Below are 22,710 nucleotides of genomic sequence, written 5' to 3'. Positions count from 1 at the left end.
TTTGTCCTCATCATTGTTCGAACTGTCTGTTTTCTTCTGCTGATATGGCCATTAATCCCTGTTGCAGGTACACACATCTTAGCCTGGTTTCTCAGCTGGGACCATTATGTCAGAAGTGACTTTGCTAGTTTAACCACAGAGTCTAAATCCCAGATGATATTGCTCTCTACAATGTAATATATTGGTTTATATTACATAGTGGACTCTAATCTGGAGAACCGGGTCTGATTCCCCACTCCTCCACCTGAACGGTGGACTTGTACCTGGTGAACTGGGTTTGTTTCCATGTTCTTACATACAAAGTCTGCTGGGCGACCTTGGGCAAGTCAAAGTTCTTCAGAACTCTTTCAGCCCAACCTAACTCACAAGATGTCTGTTGTGGGGAGAAAAGGGAAAGGAGCTTGGCGGATTCTGCATGGGCCCCATCAGCGGTAGGGTGCTGGTGTACATGACACCAGCGCTGTCCTTGGGCCATTCACGCACTTGTGTGTGGGTGGCCTGGTGCTGTTGCGGCCTGCGGCAGCTCCTCCACATGGAGACGCGCCACTTAAAAAAAATTACCTCCTCCTCCCTGCGTAGCTGTGTCAGGATGAGGAGACAACACCCCCCCCCCCCGTGGCCCTGGCAACAGCCAAGGGGCAGGTGACTTGTCCCCTCATCCCGATGGAGCTATGCTGGGAGAAGGAGATAAGTTTAAAAAAGGCAGCGCCCCGGAAAACTGCACCTTCCACCCGGTGCCGTTCGTCGCTGCTTTCCAAAAGACTCGCTCATTGAGCAAGTCACAAAAATATCATTGTGGGGGGAAATGCCTTTGCGGCTTTGCTGCAGCAGCAGCAGCCATGCAAAGTCCTCCCCCCACGATGGCATTTTTAGCGGCCACTCACCACTCTTTATGGTCTGTGCAGAATCTGCCTTTTTAAGTCCCTTTGAGTTTCCTCACGGGAAAGGGGGGTATAAATCCAAACTCTTCTTCTTCCATGAATAAGGAGGCATCAAGAATCACATCTAGAACTCTTGACGGTTGGCATAAGTGTTAACTGCACATAGTCAAAAGTTGGCTACCCCCATCTAAACTTCCCAACCTTTGCCACAGGATCTCCGCCTTCAATGGGTTAAGCTTTAGCTGACTCCTTTTCACTCATTTCACTGTGGCCTCCAGGCAGCTGACCAAAATGTTCAGGGAAGTGTTTGGTTGGCTCTTCATCAACAGATATAGCTGGATGTCATCAGCATACTGATGTCATCCCAGCCCAAAGCTCCAGATCAACTTAGTCACAGATAGATGTTAAGTAATATCAGGGAGAAGATCACCCCCTGCAGGACTCCACACATCAACAAGTGGCATGTTGAGGTCTTCTATCTGACTGCTACCCTTTGTCCCTGACCCTAGAAAAATGAGCACAGCCACTGTAAGGCTGTCCCACGAAACCCAGCCAGTAGACTTTGTGGTCTCTACCTTAGCACATGGCCAGTGGAAGCAATGGAAGGAAAAGTAATTCTTAGTAAGTAATTCTTAGGTTACTGTGCTATTCTTATACTTGTTTATTGCCCACTGGTAAGTCCAGAATAGCATAAAAACAGATTTTACAATGTGTTACTAGAACATTATTTTCAATGGAAAGTATACTTCTCATTGATGAGAACAACTACGCCATTGTTTACCATAAGACATGACATTCTTTTAAATCATTCACAAATCAGGACATCACTTATCTGCTTCTTAAAATTCAATAATCTGATCACGAGAAAAGCTCAAAGAGCTCACTGGTATGAGTGTGTGTGTGTGTGTGCGTGCGTGCGTGCGCACGCGCGCACACACACACACACACACACACACTCTCACACTCTTACACTCCTATATATATTTAATAATAATTCAGAGGAATCCAGTAATACATTTCAGATCTTCATATTTACCTGAAACAAGAAGTAGTAAAGTTGACTTTTATACCCCACTTTTCTCTATCTTTAAAGAGCCTCAAAATGGCTTATAAAAGAGAGTTGAAAGAGAACTGTAACTAGCCTAAGGTTACCCAGGATGCTTCCTATGGAGGAGTGGGGAAAGAAACCCAGTCCACCAGATTAGATTCCTCAGCTCATGTGGAGGAGTGGGGATGAAACCTGGTTCTTCAGATTAGAGTCTTAGAGTCCATTACTCTTAACCACTCTATCACATTGGAAAGAGCAATTAATATTCCAAATGCAATTTGTTCTTAGTGGAAACTGGCAAATATAACCTGCATAAACAGAGAATTAAAATTAGCCATCAGTATGAAATGTTATCTGCTTTGTTTAAAGGGTTTGTAAAAGTACATGCTTTTCCAGAAATGCTTATGCCCTTGAAGAATCTGTAGAGATATAGGAAATGCAACATAAACAAATTTCTTGCTATAGTAATACTTTATTTGTCTTTCTGTGTATCTGTGTATGCCATTTGATGACCATACAGGAAGAGGCCCCTCGGGATCCTTAGTATGCAGTTAATATTTTGGCAAGAAAAGCCACAGATTGTTTCAGCATGATAATATGTTATGAGATCATATTCCTGTAAAATTATAATGAAGCAAAATTTTGTTTGCCTCTGTGGCAAACCAAAATGAGTTTTGTAATTGTCAACAGACCATAGTGATTTATTTAATTACAATGGCGCCTGATCACACCAGCTTGAAGGCACATTATGAACCCGTTTTCATTTTACAAAATTACTGTAAACATTCTCATTGCTAACCTTTGCATGCAGGGTCATAGTTCTAAAGCTGATTTCCAGCTTAACACATTAACAGTGATATTAGTGGTCTGCTAAATGTACACACCTATAATAAGAATTAACTTTTTGAATATGTGGAAGTGTATTTAGTGAACTTTATGGTAACATGTTGGGTACAGTCCACTAAGAATTTTACCTGTGAAATTCCTGTTGAAATTAACAAGGCATCTCCTGTGCAACACTCATTAATAACAGGTTTTGTGCTGGAGTAGTATAATGCTCCCATGCTCTTTAGTGCTTGTTTACTGTTCACCTGTATGACCTCTTCCAACTCTATGATTCTATGAGACATCAACACCTTACTTAGTCCTTTCCATTCTGGGCCTGTCTCAGTCCGAGTTGCTGTGCCCCTTCCCTTGTGTTGTCAGACGATGCTCAAGCTAAAGGAGATGATTCCTATTTTTGAAATAGATGAGAGATTCCTGTGAGAGTCTATCCACTTCATGAAGCTGGATAAGTAAACTCATTGGTCCTTCAGACCAATGTCCTTCACAATAACTGTGTTCATCTTTGCGGTCCTACAGAACTATCTTTTTTGCTACAAAAGGCTAGTTATGTGTATTTTTTTTAGAATTTCTCACTTTATACAGATAATGCTATACCTGTTACTAGGGTTTATCTATAGCTATACATCTTAGTTTCTCCTCTCTTATATAACCTGTATGTATAAAATTAGTGCTTAGGATTGCACTATTAGTTAACTAATATTTTGTTGAATTTACTGTTTGTAAATTTACTGTTTGTAATTTACTGATTTTGTTGTATTTTGCTATGTTGTAAACTACCTTGGGAACTTTGAGTGGAAATCTGCTGAATGACTTTGGATTCTAACTTACAGTCTTGTTTCACGCCCAGCAACATCTTAAAGATAAACAAGATTTCCAGAATATTAAACTTGTCTGACCAAGGACGTTTGATTCTCAAAACCGGATAACCTGGAAATTTTGTGGGTCTTGAGTGTACTACTGGACTTGAATCTTGCTGTTCTACTGCAGACCCATATGGCATCTTACCTTACTTACTTTACATATACTACCCTGAATTCGTTGTATTAACAGCAGGATAAAACAAATAAGTCAATAAATGAGTGTGAAGAGGGGTTAGTTGTTCCTGTTAGTTAGAGAATTACAGTTCCCCCTATAGCAGAGAATCTGACCAACCTTTTTAATCTCTATACTGTGATTCAATTACTGGGCCCTGTAAACAGGTTAAAAAACTAAAACGTTTACCTTGGCTGTGAATTTTCCACTCCTGTTCCAACGTGCCTGAAATGATGTCAAGCTGTTTTATTTCATTCATTCATTTATCTTCTTTATGTATCTGTCATAAGTGCATTATCGAAAATATATTTATTGCTTTTACAAAATTGAACAGTATGGTCAGTGTGTTAGAGTGATTTTTTTTCCCCCTATCAAGTCAGGAAACTTCCAGAATATATCATCATTTTAAAACTATTTCTTCACTTTTGCTATTAGTAGAGGGCATAGCTCCCATCAAGAGGCAAATTATGATATTTCTCGAAGCAAACAGATAAAAGTTTAAGCAGGTCTATATTCTGCTTAGGAGAATCAAAGCATTTGTTTTTCCAGGCACAACTCAGAACCTAGATTTAGAATCTGTGAGTATGCTGCAGAATTTGTGGTAAATAATTGAGAGCCAGCATGGTTATCAGCAGTGGACACTAATCTTGGCAACCGGTTTCAATTTGCCACTCTTCCACTTGAAACATGCTGGGTGACCTAGGGGCAGTCACAGTTATCTCAGAATATTTTCAACCCACACAGCGGCACGCAATGGCAAACCATCTCTAAAGGTCTCTTGCCTTAAAAACGCTATGGGGTCACCATAAGTCAGCTGTGACTTGACGGCACTTTTCATTACCACTAGTTGAGAGGATTTAAAGAACTCATTGCATAACTAATTTGTGTATAGCTTGCATGATGTTTTAAAAAGTTGCATTATGTTTATTTAGGTCTATCTCCCAGGGGCAGTAATATGCAGCAGAGAAGGAGCAGTGGAACCTTCTGTTTTCTTTAGACTTCTACCTCCTGAATAGTCTTTAATAAAGAACCACAGAGCCCTTTATTTTCACTTTTTTCAGTATCTACCTCGGTTGGGCCCTGCAGGGTTCGGGGTTTTTTTGTGAGGGGGATGTTTCTGTTAAGAAAATTAATTAGGGTACCTTTTTTGAAATCAAAAGTTTTTGAAATCAAAAGCCCTGCATTATAGCTTTCAAATTTTTATATAATTTTTAAAGTCTTAGTTTTATACTTGATTTTGTCCAGGACAACAATACCGTGATGCTGCTGCCTGCTAGTTTGTACATAGCTCAGACAAGTCTGGAAAAGTTTAACTATATAATTGATTTGTTGTCTAATTTTCATCTTGTTTTTGTTATTAATGATATATTTGAAAGTCAATTTACATAGAATTTTCTCATATTTATGAGAATTAATGGGGAATTAATTTGTCAATACCTTTTCTTAGATATCACTGCCCAGTGCCTAAGATTTTCTTTGTCCAGTTGACTGTGGGTGACCGCGAGTTTTTGGGTGAAGGGAAGACTCGCCAAGCTGCTAGACACAATGCTGCAATGAAAGCACTTCAAGCTCTTCAGAATGAGCCAATTCCCAAAAAGTTATCTCAGGTTAGTGATTCCCCTGCTCTTTTCTACCAGTGTTAGTGATGTTTCCCCATCTTTCTATAAAAGTGCTGGTGACCAAAACCTTCCCTCTTTCTCCCTCTTCCTGAATTCCATTTGATCTCCAAAAGTTGGTCCTGGAGGTTGTAAGGCCCACATGTACAAACAGTTGTGTAGGAAGAAGGAATAAGCAGGTAAATTGACCTTTGTCTGCTAGTGGAGTCTGGGAACGCTGGTGAGTGGGGATAATTTTCTCCTTCTCACTGTAGCTGCCCGACCTACATTCAGTGTCTGATTATTCCAGTTAGCAGTATGAGATTTCGAATCCGCTATTGCCTGTTGGATGTTGCTGACTCTTTTGCAAGAAGCTGATGTTCTTGAAATGGTGGTCTGTGCAATCACATAACCTGCCATCTTTTCCTGTAATGGATGAGTGTTTCTCCTTTGCCTTTGCTTGGGAGAAACTGAGCAGGAAGATGTAGCTTTACCCACAAATGACACGCATGCTATTACCACTCTCCTTAAGATGAGCAGATTCAGTGACAAAAGGCAACTGTCATGCTTAATTCTAGAAGATTTTAAGGGACACTCTGCATGCTCCAGTATTCCTTGTGTGACAACCCAGATTCTGCTCAACTATCAGCTGTTTGCAAAAGCACTGGCAACCTCTGGAGGGTGATATTAGATTTGGAACCTCACACCTCTGACTCCATATAGATGACCAGGCTTTTCTTCTGTAAGTATAGTTTAACTCACAATGTTAAGGAGCCAACTCTTGATTTTTCAGAAAACTCTTCAGAAAACTCCTCAGAAGGGAAGTAAATAAAAATATAAAATAAAAATTCCACTTCAAGGGATCCAGTTCCTTGTTAGAGATTTGTGCATTCGCTTAGTTCCTGTGTGTGCATGGAGTGTTTCTCATTATACAAATGATGGTCAAGTTGTAAGTCCCTAGTGTCTGGTGTTGACATTCATAACTCTGTAAAGTTACTTTACAAGTAGTTGCATTCCAAAATGATGTGGTGATTGGTATGAGAGAGAAGGTTGCCTTAAAATTGCTACAAGTTTTCTTTTAAGGGGCACAGTTGACCAGAAAACTGTTGACTTATAAAATACAGAAAAATACCTCAGTGTTTAAAAATGCCAAATACTTAAGGGAATGTTGGTATGAGTTATGTATTATGGGTACTGTCCAATAAGATGCCGTGTCTATCACACTTACCGGTAACTTTCTGCACAATGGTCTTAAAACAATGAAGGCACTAGGTGGCGGGATAATCACATTTAATAAGGAACCCCAAATTGCAATTTGGTAGAATAGCATTGGAGGTAGAACCAGGAAGGATTTTACATCTATATTCCCTACAGTCTCGAAATTACGGGATTTTTTGTCATTCTCCTTCTTCCCAAGATAATACTTTGTTACATGGTTTTACTTATTTAATTAGCATGTTTCTATGAGACCTCTCCATTAAAAAAAACCTATCGGAGTATATAGTATGTATCGATAAAGTCTAAACTAGTATATCAATAAAGAAAACAGAAATAAAATAATAAAAATCCTTAAATGCAACTGATCAAAAAACAAAAATAAAATCAGAATAACCCAAACTGGTAAAAGATAAAAAGTAAAGCTAAGTAGCAAAAGAACAGTAAAAGTATAATAATTGATGTCATGAAAGAGTAGTGGTCTGTTGAACAAAATGGTATATAGATTTTTTTCTTCAATACTTCAGAATTTTCCAAATAATGATATTTTATGTGAAATCTTGTGCATGCAAATGAGAATGTAGATTCATTTTGATGCAGTTTCTGGACAGCTGTCAGATCGGTTTAGGTTTTCAGTCCATTTGAGTCCCTCAGTGGATCATTAGTTTAAAGATGTAATACTTTCACGATTTTACTGGGAAAACATTTTTAAGAGAATGAAAAGGTAAATGAATAAATACTGTCTCGGATCTAAAATGCATAATGAAAGACTAGTAAAGAAAGAACTGCTGGATCCAAGCAGTTTGGGCAGTGGGCCACACTGTGCCTGATCTTGGGAATTATGTTCAGATCTCCTCACAAGAAGCTTAAGCTCAGAAAGTGTTGGGGTTAGGTTGGGGCTATAGTGTTAGAGTAGAGGAGGGGCCACAGCTCAGTTAAAGAGCATCTGCTTGGCAAACGGAAGATCTCTGGTTCAATCCCCACTCTTCTAGTTGAAAGAATTACGTAGTGGTCAATGAGAAGACATAAAACCCTAGAGATCCGCTGCACGTCCTTGATGGACCAATGGTCTGATCAAGTGTGAGGCATTTTCATGCGTTCAAGATTTACTAGCAGTTTTCTGAGAGAAATCATTCCCTCTTTGTACAGGAAAATATTGCATGTGCTGTTCAAAAAGGTGGTCTGGGGCATGACAAATGATGTCCCATCTACTTCAATGTATTTTTAAATTGTTTTTCAATTTTCTTAATTGTGAAAAAAATATGTGTACTTGAAGGAAGAAGTTACTTTTATCCTGTTGCCACTTATGCTCTGTTAGCAATGCTTTGGGCATGATTAATTGAACTGCCCCCTGTTTGCATATAATAATGTTTAGTACATGCCAAGTGTCCAAAGCTCTTTAAATATATTACTCTCAATAATCCTTACAACAGCTCTATAAGGCCAGAATTATCCTTTCTATATTGCAGATTTCTCCCATGCCAGTGCAAATGATTGGACCGTAGATATCAAGCTTGTGCAGTTTTTCCTTTTCTATTGCAGTTTTCCCATTTCTAGTTTAAAGTTTAAAGTTGGTCAGGGCAGTTACAGAAACGTCCCAGCAAGGCTAGTAGTCCTGGTTTATTGTAGATCAGGGCTTCTGTTTAAGACTATTTTAGATTGAAATGAAGCAAACCACAAAAAAGCAAAAATCCTCTGCATGTACAGTGGCTACAACTTGATACTAAGCAAACAAGACTCTCCTAAGCATTTTCCCTTTTACTTAAAATGATGTACATGTAAAGTATTTTACAACTAAAAAGAGAGTCTTGATGAGCCTGAGTCTTCATTGTGTCTATTTGGGGAAAGCACAACGAAAACAGCAGTGAAGAAAACGAGGAGCACGAACCTCCTTTCATGAAGGAACAGCTATGCAGCTGCCAGATTATTCCTGCCAAGTGGCTGAAGTGAGGCCTGAGAAGGGAATGCATAGCCAAGAGCTTTGCTGCTGTGATGAGAATCACACGTAAGCCATGGATCTTCAGAAACACCAATCATCAACCTGTCCCTGACCCTTTATTTTTGTCTTGGTAAGGAAGTTTATGTGAAAGGGATTCAAGAGCGGCTGCTGCGTCTGTTTTCTGCCAATAATTGTGAATAAGGCAGGAGAATACTTATGTCCTTGTTTAGCTTCTGCTAGACCCCAGCTTCCCACTTTTATAAGGTAAGTATCTGATGGCTAAGGCACATAGAGGCACATTAATGCCTCACATCTCAGACACTGGAATGTGACATGGGACAAATCCTCAACGGACCTAGAGTCACAGGAGCAGATTCTTCCACAATAAGTACCCAGGCATGCCTTAGTGAAAGCCTTTTTGTATTCATCATTCATTGTGACAGTAAGTACACTAGAAAAGTCAGGAGAGAAGGAAGAAACTGCCAGTAAAGAAGGCGGTTGTTTATTTTTATCTTTAACTTCTTTTTTTCTGTATTTCTTTAGTTGGAAAAATAAAAGTTATTTGATTTTTAAAAGATTTTCAAAGTTCTTAGTCATCCATCATCCGTTTGAGCATTTTGTTCTAACAGTCTTTGATTTACTAAAAAGTTGACTGCATGAAAGCCAAGATCTCTCAAGTATTCCTCAGAGAATCAAAACCTGATTCTGACTCTGAATCTGAGACTCAAAACCTAGCCACTAACTTCAGTACAAAACCCATGCCATGAGGTAGCTTTCATCTCTCTGTACATCAAAGTTACAAGAGATGTACAAAAGTTAATTTTCAGCTGGTGGTTAATGGCTTACAATCTGAAAACCTTGCAACCGTTCAATAGGGCACAGCCATTGTTTGTCAACTTTTGGTCCTAAATATCTGCTTTGTTTCCTGCTTCAAAGGTCCTATGCTAATACAGCACTTAGTCTGTGAAACATTATGTCTGGTTACTTAAACTGTGGCCTTTTCCACATACGCAGGTTTACCGCAGATTTTTCGAGTGCTCAAATATTGTGTCTTGGAAACATTTTCTGTGAAATCATTCAGCATCATGCCTCCTTATTTGGGTTTTTCCCCTCTTATCTCTTCAGTTGCATTTATTTCACACACTACTCCTGAAAACATATTATTCCTGATGGTGGTGGGGCAGGCGGAAGATCAACCCTTCCTTTCTTTTTCTTTTGGGCAGGCACTCTAGCATTACTGTGCAGTTACATTTTGAAGCAGTCATTCAAAAATGTCTCTGCCTCCATTTCTACTATTGAGAGCTACCAATCCAAAATGGAAGCCAAAACAAACTCCTGGAGCAGGTACTATGAAGAAACAGAAACACGTAACCCACTCAAACCCACGAATAACCATATTCTCTGGCCAAATGTTGTCGGTAATAATGCACAACCGTTACTGCATCAGTCCCTGACTACATGCAGTGATTACTCCTAGTATTTTTTTCAGTTGTTCCAAGCTTCAAAATCACTCTCTGCCCTAACGTTACATCAGTAGTTCTGTATGAAATTGATAAAGCTGATCCAATCAATCCTGCTAGCTTGTATCTCTGCCTGGGAATTCAGAGAAATTGGTATGATGTGATAATAATATGATGATATTCACTTGCTGATTTTTAAAAAAGTGAAAAAAAGCCCAGTGATCTTAGGAACTGGGGAAATGGCTGTTGCCAGGGGACTGGAGCAGGAGAAATCTGGAGAAACCTTCCATGTGGAAACCCTATTACTGTTACCCTGTATTGGCAATCACAGCAGCATCAGGGAAGCTAAACAAGCTTGTCCCATGTAGAAATTACTTCTGTGAACTGTAGTGAGAAGTTGAGCTTTTGACTTTAGCCCTGTTTAGGTTCAATGTATATGGATATCTAATGACGTCTTATGATGAAAGAGTAGGGGATTTTTTCCTATCCCCAATCAAACCCTTTCTGTTTGGTGGAACTGATTGTACTTGTGTATAAAGACTGTTCTGTAGGATAAAGTGATCAGATCCACTAAACTTAAAGAAAATTTTAGTTCCCTTCAGTAGTAAGTTAAAATGAGTTTTATAGCATACATGTACATCAAGTTCAATTGTGTTAAGTGTTGAAAGTGTTATATAATTATGTAATTCCTGAATGATACTTGGTTCTCCAGTGAGTGATTCTTGAGTGATATAATGTTGAAAACAGTACTGGTGCTTAAAATTGTAATGAGGTTACAGTTCCTTATAGCTTAGTTACTCTATCTGCTTAGATGACCGGACACTATATTTTTACATTTATATTTTACTTCATTTTGTATGCTGTATTTTAAATGGTTTTAATTCAATGCTTAGAACCCTTATTTTATCCTATATTGTATTTAATTTATTGAGAGGGCTCCTTTTGCTTATTTATGTTATATTGAAATGTTGTACACCGCCCAGAGCCCTCTGGGGGTGGGTGGTATAAAAGTCAAATTAACAACAACAACAACAATAACAACAACAACAATATTCCTGCATATGTATTATATCTATTTGGAATGTTTTTGGAAAACAGTACCATTACAGAATTCTTCTACAAAAATTGTCCTTTTAGTGACTATTATCTTGACTTCCAACAAGAAAGGAAGGATATAAATATTAAACAGAATTAAATTGAAGAGTGCCAAGTAACTGGAGATTATAACTGTAACTGGATATTATAAACAGCTTCCCTTTCTAATTTGTAATCCCAAAGGCAGGACACATGACTCTTTATTTATGTGAAGATCTTTGAGGAAAAGGTGAAAAGCAGGCAATAATCAATACATAAATTTAACTATATTTTGCACCAAAAAATGACATTCTTCCATGCAGTATTACCTTTGAGAAGATATACTTCACTTTTTAATAAATGCATTGAAATTTTGTTTTTAGAAAGTTTTCATAGAACTTTGTTATCTCCTTAACCAGAATGGAGAAACAGGAAAAGAACTGGAAGAAGAAAAAGATGCGAACAAGTCGGAAATCAGCGTAGTGTTTGAAATTGCACTAAAGCGCAACATGCCTGTCAGTTTTGAAGTAAGTCTTAACATTGGATTCTTCCAGCATAAACATTGTCCAATTGTTCACAAGGTGTTTGCTGCATAATGGAGGTGAACGTCCACCATGGCAAGATTTCTTGTATGAACATATTTCCTCTAGCCCCCCTTTAATTTTCCACTCTCTTTGTGGCAAGGAAATCCACTTATAGTACAATTTAAAATTTGCTTCACTGCCAGAGCGGGACAGATTTAACAGTAAGAACAACTTTGCCCTAGACCTCTTCCCTCCACCCGCAGTTGGTCTGTCTAGTTTACCCCCCTCCCCATGCCTTTGTGCTGCTTGGCAGTCTTCCCCCTTGCCCTCCTCCCCACACGTATTCAGCCACATAATTTCCCTCCTCCTGTTGTAATGATTAGTACAGAGCATTGTGCTGGCTATGTGGACTGACTAGAAAAAAGATACCAGCAAATTTCTTCCGGTTAATGTCTGATGAAGGGAGCTTTGACTCTTACAAGCTTATTCCCCACAAATCTTGTTGGTCACTAGGGCACTATTGGACATGAATCTAGCCCAGTGATGGTGAACCTTTTCGAGACCAAGTGCCCAAATTGCTACCCAAAACCCACTTATTTATCACAAAGTGCCAACACGGCAATTTAACCTGAATACTGAGGTTTTAGTTTAGAAAAAACGGTTGGCTCCAAGGTGCGTGTTACTCAGGAGTAAGCTTAGTGAAGCAACCGTGCAACACTTCAAATGGGTGAATCACAATCCTAGGAGGGTTTACTCAGAAGTAAGCCCCATTGCCAGCAACCGAGCTTACTCCCAGATAAAGGATCATGCCCAGGCCAGCCTAGATGTGTGTGTGTGTGTGGGGGGGGGGTGATTTTCCACACCCCTCCCACATGGTGAACTCTGTGCGCAAGTGCCCACAGAAAGAGCTCTGAGTGCCACCTCTGGCACCCGTTCCATAGGTTCGCCAGCACTGATCTAGCCTATCTAACTCTAAGGTTATTTTCTAAATATTCTTTACTGTCTGGAGTATTTGGAGGTTTTTGTTTTAATTTATTTTTAACAGCCTTAATTGCTGAGCAAATAATCAGTTTAAATTATTCTTTGCATCATTTTTTTTAATTAGAGGGTAGATGGGTAGAAAGTTGTAGTTGCTAGGGTAACAGCTGAAGCAAAACACCAATGCTACATGCACAATTAATGTAATATATGTGGTTTTATTATTTATGTACTTTGTTTCCTGTCTTCTTCCCCAGTGGAGAATCAAAGCAGCTTACTTCATTCTCCTATACTATTTTTGTCCTCCACAACCCTGTTAAGGTATTCTGGGAGTTTGTGCCTGGCCCATGGTCACCCAGCAGACTTCCAAAGCAAAATAGGGATTCAAACTCAAGTCTCCTAAATCCTAGTCAGGCATTCACTATACCATGCTGATTCTTTTAATGTATAATTCATGTGGCATTTTGATATTATTTGTTTTCTTATTTATGCCCATAACAACTCTGTTCTCCCACCTCCTTCTCTGCCAGCTTCTTCTCGTCTCTCCTTCCTGCCTTTTTATAGCCCCGGCTTCACACCTGGCCCTTCAGCTAAATTCCACCCTCCTGTTCTCTGTTCCCTGGCATACCTCCAAACACCTGGGTCCAGAGAACCATTATTCTCCCACCTAGGCTTGCTCACTGCCTCCACACCTTTTGAGTACTGGGTCAGACTGTCAAGGCTGTTCTGTTTATTAGGTTGTCCTGGTCCCACCCTGATCTGCCCAGGTGAGTCTTGTTGCTGAGCCCAAGGACCGGTTCGGCCCTGCCAGACAGTTGCCATTCCTTAGTCACCTGCCACACCAGGTGACAACCAGGTGACAACAAGGAAGAGACTCAGTTTTATATTGTTCTATGCTAGAAATTTAAAGATGTGACTAACTGGTCTGCTTGATCACTGGTCACTTTTGCTACTGAGGAATAAGATACCTGGCATCTCTGCCCAGCCCTTTCTTTTCCAGATTTTCTTTAAAAGAGTTTCACCTTCCACCAGCCTTATTCACAGGGCTCCTGCAAGCTACCGCAGTCAGTGTTTTCTAGTACCTGTGACATGACTCTTTTTTCTCAGTATAACTTCTCTGAGATGCATTGTACCTGCCTTGAATTTAGAAATACAAGAAGAATCTGTGTCAGGTGTTTTATCAGTGTTCATTTTTTTCTATGTTGTTAGGTTTTTTAAGTTTAAACCTAACCTTTCGATCAGTTTTCTGTGAATTCATGTCAAGAGTACGGTTGTTAACCTGACATAAAAAAACCTTATAGAAAAAAGCCAGTGTAAAATACACAGATAAAATTCAGGTTTAATCCAAATTTTGTATTTGGAAGCAGTTCTTATTCCCATGCAATGAATCATTATTTTGCAATAGGCTATCTAGTGTTTGTAATAGGATTTTAATTTAAGAGCTTTGGTGTTATTTTGTCATGCATTCATTAAAGCTTTCAAAATGTCCTTGCAACTATGAATGTTAAAAAAACCACAGACAACATTATATCATCACTGTTATGTAAGCTAGCAAACAGTTAAAAGGTATTTCAGGTTTCATGAAATAACTTTAGCTTTGCATAATATCTGGAAAACAGGTTCAGTGTGTGCATTGTAAGTTTGAGTCAAGTTCTGCCTTATGTTGTCAGCTGCCACAGCCCAAGGGCAAGGTTTTGTCCTAAATATTTGTCCCAGAGACAGTGGCATAGTCCCATTCACTGCTTTATCAAGTAATTTGGGCTTGACAGCTAGCAACTTTAAGAAATACCAAAGAATCCTTTAATAAGATAACTTGTTTTAGAACAAAAAATCCATAGTTTTACTGTAGTAAAAAACATCTCTGACTGCTTGTTAATACCTATGCTTGACTTGTAAGATGGTTAATCTTTCTGTTGCTCACAAGGCTGTTGACTGTCATTCTGAAATAAGAGATAGGAACATCCCACACAGCTGCTTTAGCATTCCCATTGGCTAGGAAAGATACATGTACAAGTGGTGCTGAAGGTTTGTGTGTCACAGTCACTGTTTTAGCCTGTCTCACAGTGACTGATCCTGTAGTTTGCATAGCTATTTATTTCTTCAGAACAATGGGAATGATTTCCCATTTAGCTAGTCCTCACCCCACATTAGTGGATTGATAACTCTATGAACGTAATGGGGGACTTCTGCTTTTAGATGGTTGACAGAGGCCAGTGTTTCCTTAAAAAAATAATGCTGGTAAATGGGAGATGTATGTTTTAATGCCAGGGAAGAAGACCCAATGTGTGTTAGAAAGATAACATTTAAAAATAAGGAAGCATTTTTGAAACAGTGGTGCAACTGTTGTGATGAAAAAGCCTTGCATTGTTCTTCTTTTAAAGCATTGAATGTATACTCATGAGTCATTGCAAATATTCTTATCTTTTCTCATATAAAAATGAATAAAAATTTAAAAGCAATTAAGGAATTGCTTTAGACATGGAAAACAGTGAGTGTGATGTAACAGGCATTATCCAGTAGGTAAGAAGACAATGGCAAAGCCACAAAAATGCAATCAAAAATTTGATATGAAAGGTTAGTCTTTATGAGTCATAGGAAAAGAAATAAAAGTCCCCAAGAATATGACCAGTTGGAATTTATTTATTTTATTTTTATTTATTTATTTATTAAACTTCTACACCGCCCCATCCTCTAGGGGCTCTGGGCGGTGTACAGCATAAAACAGGGTAAAACAAGTCACTAAAACCTTTAAAACAGCGGTAACAAACATTAATAGTAATCCATAAAATAGCTTAAAACTCATAAAACAGCAAAAAACCATAATACATAATAAAAGGCGTCCGACCCCAATTTAAAACCTACCCCCATGAGGGGGGATGGCAGGACCCCTCAATATGAGGGGACCCTGATGTAACTGCCCTAGGGGCAGGGCAGTAAGGGGGCACCATGTCAGCAGCTGGACACTCCAAAGGCCCGGTGGAACAACACAGTCTTACAGGCCCTGCGGAACTCACCCAGGTCCCGCAGGGCCCGGACAGCTGGTGGGAGAGTGTTCCACCAGGCCGGGGCCAGTGCCGTAAAGGTCCTGGCCCGCGTGGAGGCCAGCCGCATCATAGAGGGGCCGGGGGCCACCAGTAAGTTGGCCTATGCAGAGCGCAGGAGGCCGAAGTTGGGACATATGGGGTGATGCGGTCCCGGAAGGTAACGAGGGTCCCAGGCCGCGCAAAGCCTTAAAGGTCAAAACCCACACCTTGAAGATGATCTCGAATTCAACCGGGAGCCAATGCAGCTGTCGCAACACAGGCTGGATGTGTTCTCTGAAGGCGCCTCCTGTGAGCAGGCGTGCTGCCGCATGTTGGACCAGTTTTAACTTCCGAATCAAACGCAAGGGAAGGCCGGGCGACAGCGAAGTTACAATAGTCCAGCCTGGAGGTGACCGTTGCATGGATCACAGTGGCCAGATCCGCCTGGGAGAGGAAGGGAGCCAACCGCCGGGCCTGGCGAAGATGGAAAAAATGCAGTCCGGGTTGTATGGGCCACCTGGGTCTCCATTGAGAGAGACGAATCCAGGTGGACCCCCAGACTGCGAACAGAGGGGGTCGGCGCCAATGAGACCCCCTCCCACACCGGCGGCTGGAAATCCCTAACCTCACCCCTGCGGTCTAGCCAGAGGATCTCCGTCTTCGATGGATTCAGTTGCAACCTGCTCTGCTGCAACCAACCAGCTACCGCCTCCAAACAATGCTGGAGAGCCGCAGGGGCGGCAACCGCTCCCCCCCTCCATCAACAGAATGAGCTGAGTGTCATCAGCATATTGATGACAGATCAGCCCAAAGCTCCGCACCAACTGAGCAAGTGGTCGCATATAGATGTTAAATAATAGCGGGGATAGCAGCGCTCCCTGCGGTACTCCGCACTGAAGCGGGCACCTCCGGGAGGCTTCATCCCCGCACCACACTTGCTGACTCCGGTCCCGGAGAAGTTTATGGAGTTATATATATTACAACTCCCATGTAAAGCCCTTGGCAGCAGGAGGCTACCCCCAAAAGGGTTTATAGCAGCGCAGGGTGCAAAAAATGCAACCCTCCCCCTTGCCGCTGCTGGAAAGCCCTCCATAGTGCTTAGTCCAAGGGCTATGTTCCTGGCCTTAAACTTCAAATGAGAGCTGGCTAATGTTGTCCATGCCTCTGAGAATTCCCTGCCTGCCCCCCCCCACACACACACTGGTGTCCAATTGGGATGCCAGAACAGCCCCACCACTACCCAGACATCTGGGTTTTGTGGTGGCAGGGCTGAACGGCAGTCACCGATGCTTCCACCTCCTCTGCCAGGGTATGTACCCTGGGGAGGGCACAAGGCTGCGTCACTCGCTCAAGCCCTTTTGGTGTCCTCTTCTTCTGGATGAGGCAGTTAGCTATACTTATTGCTTTGCAAAGGGCCCAGGATGTATCAGATACATATTGGAATACATTATTCAGATTAAATAGGTTTAGAGTACTGAGTTATGTCTACTGGTATGAATAATGTCTTTAAAACAAACATTGAAGTAGGACCCTTTCCGCACACGGGTGGAAACACACCTCCACCGGCATGAATCATGCTGGTGGAGGCTTGGGGACCGTCCACATGCTAGTGTGCAAGCAGCCCCGACGTTCCCCTCAGCCAGAGCCGTACGGAGCCACCTCTGGTCGCCCCCCTCCACTCACCGTCCCATCCAGTGTCGCTCTGGAGGGCTGCAGGGACCCGCCCACACTGCCCTCTGACCGCCAGGGGTTGGAGGGCAGCGTGGGCGGGGCTCTGCAGCCCTTCAGAGCAACGCTGGATGGGACGGTGAGGGGAGGGGGAAAGCAGCGTCTTCCTGCCGGTGCTGTTTGCACCGCGCCGACGGGAAGACGGTGCTTTAGAAAAACCTCACTTGTTTAGCAAGGTTAACAGGGATGGCTTCACGCCGCTCTCGTGTGGCCAGGACGGCGCTGCTGCAATGCAGCAGCACCTCCTGTGCGGACAGCAGCCCAGGGACAGCGTTTTTACCATCCCTGGGTCACTGTATTACGCCCATGTGGAAAGGGCCATGGTTTTATATCGATAATTCAGTAAATACTTAGGTTTACTGATGAATCTTGTGTGTTTATTTCTGTTTTGTTTGCAAGCATGAGCCTATCAGTTAAAAAAACTTCTGAAAATTATCATGATCTCCCCCCTCCCTTTTCAAGTCAACAATATACTATAAGATTTCCTGGATGTTTTTCATTCCCCTTTGAGGCATTTAACAACATATACAACTTCTCCTTTCAATAAAATAGTAGACATATTTTCTACCATATTTAATGGTGCTAAGATGAAAGGAAATTTACATTATTAATAGATTCTGATCAATTGATTCCACATGGGTATACTACAGAGAATCTTAGGCATGCCTGAATTCCATTGAAATTCTGAACGTAAGTGTCAGACTTCACTCTTATGAACACTTATTAAGAAGTAAATCCAGTAGACATCACAGGGACTTACCAAGGGAGTGTGGTTAAGGTCAGGTTTAAAGATGCTTGAAAAAAAAAAGATTATAGAGTATGAAACAGATTACTAATTTGGAGTGGGAATTCACAACATTACATTTCATGCCCTGAAACAGAATATTCACTATCAAAACTCATTTCCATCAGTTCATTAGCAGTTCTTCTCATTAATGCTAATCATTCTGTTTAAACCTGTAACAAATGCAGATTTAGGTAAAAAGATTTATAATGAATTCTAGAACTATTTGATTTTCTTGTGCTTTCCTGTGAAACAGGTAATAAAGGAAAGTGGGCCACCACATATGAAGAGCTTTGTTACTCGAGTATCAGTGGGAGAGTCTTCAGCAGAAGGTGAAGGAAACAGCAAGAAATTATCAAAGAAACGGGCTGCAATAGCTGTCCTGCAAGAACTTCGGAAACTTTCTCCTCTTCCGGTGGTCGAAAAGCCAAAACTTCACTTTAAAAAACGCCCCAGAACTATATTAAAGGTAAAGCTCTGAATATGTGTGAAAGACTCTGATGTAGGCTACTAGCACTGCAGTCACAATTCTCCTTTCATTTGCTTCTTATATTCTCCAACACCATGATTTGAGAACTATATGAGGCATCATTAACTCCCTACCTCTCTGAATCCAGTAAACCACTAGCTGAGAAGACTGAAAACGCATCCCAGGGTTCTCTACCACTATAAAATGCAAGGATAGAAGCCCATGACCTCTCTTCAGATATCTCTTGCAGTGGTACTTAGTTGAACTCTGAGTAACTATCCTTTGTCCTTCAAACCTACCCACGTCCTGTTGGGACCTGATTATCAGACAGATGAACAGCAAGGATCTGTGTCCTGTGTATGCAGTGGCCACTTCTAGGAAGTCACTGGAACCAGTGACTAGACTTGACACAGTGTGTAACAGACTTCTCTCTGTGATACACCTCTGAAGATGCCAGCCACAGAGGCAGGCAAAACGTTAGGAACAAGATCTATCAGACCATGGCCACACAGCCTGGAAAACCCACCACAACCAGTTGAAACTGGCTGTGAAACTCTTCAACAATTCTCTGGAACCAGTTAGGAACAAAAACTACCAGACCACAGCCACACAACCAGTGAATTCTAGCTGTGGAAGCCTTTGACTATGCACTGGAGCCACTCACTGGTTTTCAGTCTCATTTCATGACCACCTTCTCTTTTCTTTGTTCTGTTTTCTCGTGGATTGGATTGACAGCAACCAGGCACTCTCTGGCTCCTTTCGCACATGCAGAATAATGCACTTTCAAACTGCTTTCAATGCTCTTTGAAGCTTTGCGGGATAGCAAAATCCACTTGCAAACAGTTGTGAAAGTGGTTTGAAAATGCATTATTCTGCCTGTGCGGAAGGGGCCTCTGTTTCTTTGAACTGCGTAAAGGAGTTTTAATAATTTGCATCCTGCCTGCAGAAGGTTAATGATGACACAGACTGAGAGACCCTTTCTCAAAGGAAAGGAAAAATGTTGCTGTCATGGCAGGCCTTCTGAGATTAGTGTCAACTGCTACATTGACTTACATCAGCTGACAACAGGGAACTTGCCCGTGTGGTAAATGTCAATGCAGTTTTTAAAATAGTTGCTTCTAATCTTAAGTTTGAAATCTTTTTATTTACTAGTCTGTTTATCTAATCTGATGTTTATTTTGCAGAAGAAGATATAGCCATGGCTCTTGTTCAGGTTAACACTGATCATTGCATTTTCTTATTATTTCACTTGTTACCACTTTGCAATGAATCTAATTTTTACAACTGTTCCATGAAGAAAGCAGATTACCACACCACACCACACCACACCACACCACACCACTTATATGTTATACTTCAGTCACATGTAGCATTCGCCCAATGGCTTATTTTTGACGGCGATAGTTTTGCAACTGAGAGAGAATGAGGCCTGCCTTTCCCCTCCCGGTCAGTTGGAAATGAGCCTTTGATTAAAGGCAAACATAATTTTGTACATTTCAGGGCTGTAAGAAAGTAGAAGTTGAACAATCTGCAGTGTTTTCTTAAAGAGCACTTTTCACTTGTTTGCTTTAAGCAAAATATTGCACAATGAAAAAATAAGATACAAAAGAGATCTAGTTAGGAAGATAGGTGGTAGTTTGGTTAGGTATGGTTGTTATAGAATCCAAAATATAGTGTCCTCTGATCCTGTTCTCTCCCGGGAAAGTCTGTGTCACTAGAATGTTCTGAAAAATGGCAGCGTTCCTCTCATGAGATCTCTACATTGTTCATTGTTGCTGCTTTTATGGCTCCCATCTAATGAGCAGTTTTGTTTGTTCTATTTTTGTCATCTCCACCCCCCCCCACCCCCCCGATCTCTAGTGCTGAGACAAAAAAGTCCAGCTGCATCCAGTTAGATTGTTATGGCCTCATAAACTTTATAGACAAAACTGAGCAATACTTTTTGGATCCAACAAAAGTTAAACTAGCTGCAGCCATGCCGTTTTCCTCACTGCTGGACCCATCTGGCTATGAAAATGGCATTTGAAGGGCTAATTCAAAGGGCCAAACCAGAAACCAGCTCAGAAGGAAACCCTGGTCACTTCGAAATAACTGCCAAAGTGGCAGGGGAAGAACCAGTGGAGGATGCTGATTTGTAGGAGCAAAATGGCTGGCGGAGGACAGAGAGACTTGTTGTTTCCAAGCACTTTTTGTTGTTGTTGTTCTTGTTGTTATGTCAAAATATGATATATCAATGCAGAGGAAGAATTAACTTTTTTTTCTTTCACTTAAAGGAGCCAGCAACATGGAATGGGGGCAAGGTGTGGATGGCAGTGGGAGGGAGTGGGAAGGCTGCTATGGGTGGAGGTAACATGTCCAGGGCAAAGCTGCGCTCACTGGCAAAGCTGCCTGCTCTGGCCACAAAGCAACATTAAAACTGTACTAGAAAATGTCTCGCTTGCCATGGAGAGAATGAAAAGTGAAAAGTGGAGCTTGAAGTAATACATCTGTGCAAGAAATCTTGCTGTGATGGACATTCCCCCACCACACAGCAAACATGTTATGCATAATCAACCTACGAGTAGTTTAGCAGTAGAATCAGCTGCTTAGGGAGGTGGTGAGCTCTCCTTTACTGGCAGTCTTCAAGCAGTGGCTAAACAAATATTTGTCATGAATTCTTTAGGCTGATCCTGCATTAAGGAGGCGGTTGGACTAGATGGCCTGTATGGCCCATCCAACTCTATGATTCTATTATTCTATTGAGTAGTGATCTAATTTTGTCAACAAGTTCTGGCAGCTCCAATCCATTGCATCCACTGTAGAAATCTTGTGATCTTTCAGACCCCAGCCAGCTCCAGCTATATAATGCCTTCTACTTTTCTTGTTTTTCCTTAGTCAATCCAAAGACTTGTTCAAATTTCTATGAATTTCAGGATTTTTGTTTGGCTTTCTTGCTGTGTTGATTAATTGCTCCTTCTAAGTTGTCTGGTTTCTCTGTGATTTTCAAGAACCCATTGGAGCACCATGCCCAAGTTACCTTTTAATTATTATCTCCATAAGTGCTTGTTGAATTGCAACCCGCCCACCATGGGTTTTTTTTCCTGTTAGAAGATATCAGTGTGCTTCCTGGTGCTCTAAATGAAGTTTTTTCCCCTGAGCCTTCTAAATTCCTATGAGCTCAAGTTTCTTAAATGGAGTGTTTATTTCTGGTGGCAGTGGATTTATTGCTGCTTCTAGGATTCACGAGCTTCATTGCAGAGGGGCTGGTTCTGATTTGTGTATTTGTCTGAAATTCCTGCTGAAAGGGTGGGTGGGGGAAGGGGCAGAGTTGGACCTATCTGCACTAAATCTGATCAAACTCAGGTGTTGTGGAAGTCAGCCATATGCCACCCCCTATATAATTTGTGAAACATTACCACTTAAGGCTTAGCATCATAAAAGCAATCTCTTTAGCCTCTCATCTCCACAATGTGCTTTGTCAGTGTCCCTCCCCTCCCACATCTTATTTTATTGGAGTTGGCTGGGGAGGGGGCTAATAATAATTATGTAGTAAAGCAGTCACAGCTATTTGACCATGAGTGATGTTTCCTTGCACCTTGTTAAGTCACTAGCAGCAATACAGTGCAAAGCAGGTTCCTCCAGAGTCAGCAAAAACAGTTATGCCTGGATTCCTTGGATGTAAGCCAGTTTTGTTAACAAGAGTAACACTGCCATCCCAAACAGAGCTTCTTGAATAGTGTGAAGTCAATGGGCTTAGAAGGATGTAACTCCTTAGGATAACACTGCAGCTATCCTGAAATGTGTCGGTGTTGGATGTAGTTTCTGATAAATGTAGCATATTAATACACTAGAGGCTGGTGGGGAGGAATGCCAGCCACCAATGGGTCTGCAGGTCTCACCTCATGAGTCCTGGACACCCATTGGCTGGGGGTTCATCATTGGACATTCCATCTCTTAAGCAATTATGTATAAGGATGGATTATTTTGACCATACAGCCTAAGATCTTATATTTGAAGAGTTCCTAGTCTTTATAATTATGTATACCTTATCTAAATCTTATGGTTCATACACTGGTAATCAGCTTTAGCTAAATTTCATTTAAGTTTTGTTTTGAATTGTATATCTAATTGTATT

The 22,710-nt window shown here is 41.1% G+C and overlaps 1 protein-coding gene across 7 annotated transcripts in view; it reads left to right on the top strand.

Annotated features, from left to right (window-relative positions):
• STAU2 (staufen double-stranded RNA binding protein 2) overlaps positions 1–22,710 on the top strand; it is a 180,720-nt gene that overhangs the window by 22,341 nt on the left and 135,669 nt on the right. For all 7 annotated transcript variants that reach the window (XM_048507529.1, XM_048507533.1, XM_048507531.1 and 4 more), the window contains exons 6-8: positions 5,255–5,414; positions 11,510–11,617; positions 18,384–18,596. In XM_048507529.1, the coding sequence (XP_048363486.1) occupies positions 5,255–5,414; positions 11,510–11,617; positions 18,384–18,596 (481 nt within the window). The remainder of the gene's footprint in view (positions 1–5,254; positions 5,415–11,509; positions 11,618–18,383; positions 18,597–22,710) is intronic.

Source organism: Sphaerodactylus townsendi, linkage group LG09 (genome assembly GCF_021028975.2).
Source record: "Sphaerodactylus townsendi isolate TG3544 linkage group LG09, MPM_Stown_v2.3, whole genome shotgun sequence".
In the NCBI taxonomy this organism is placed as follows: domain Eukaryota; kingdom Metazoa; phylum Chordata; class Lepidosauria; order Squamata; family Sphaerodactylidae; genus Sphaerodactylus; species Sphaerodactylus townsendi.
Note: the sequence above shows the minus strand (reverse complement) of the source record. Positions and strands in the feature narration are given on the sequence as shown.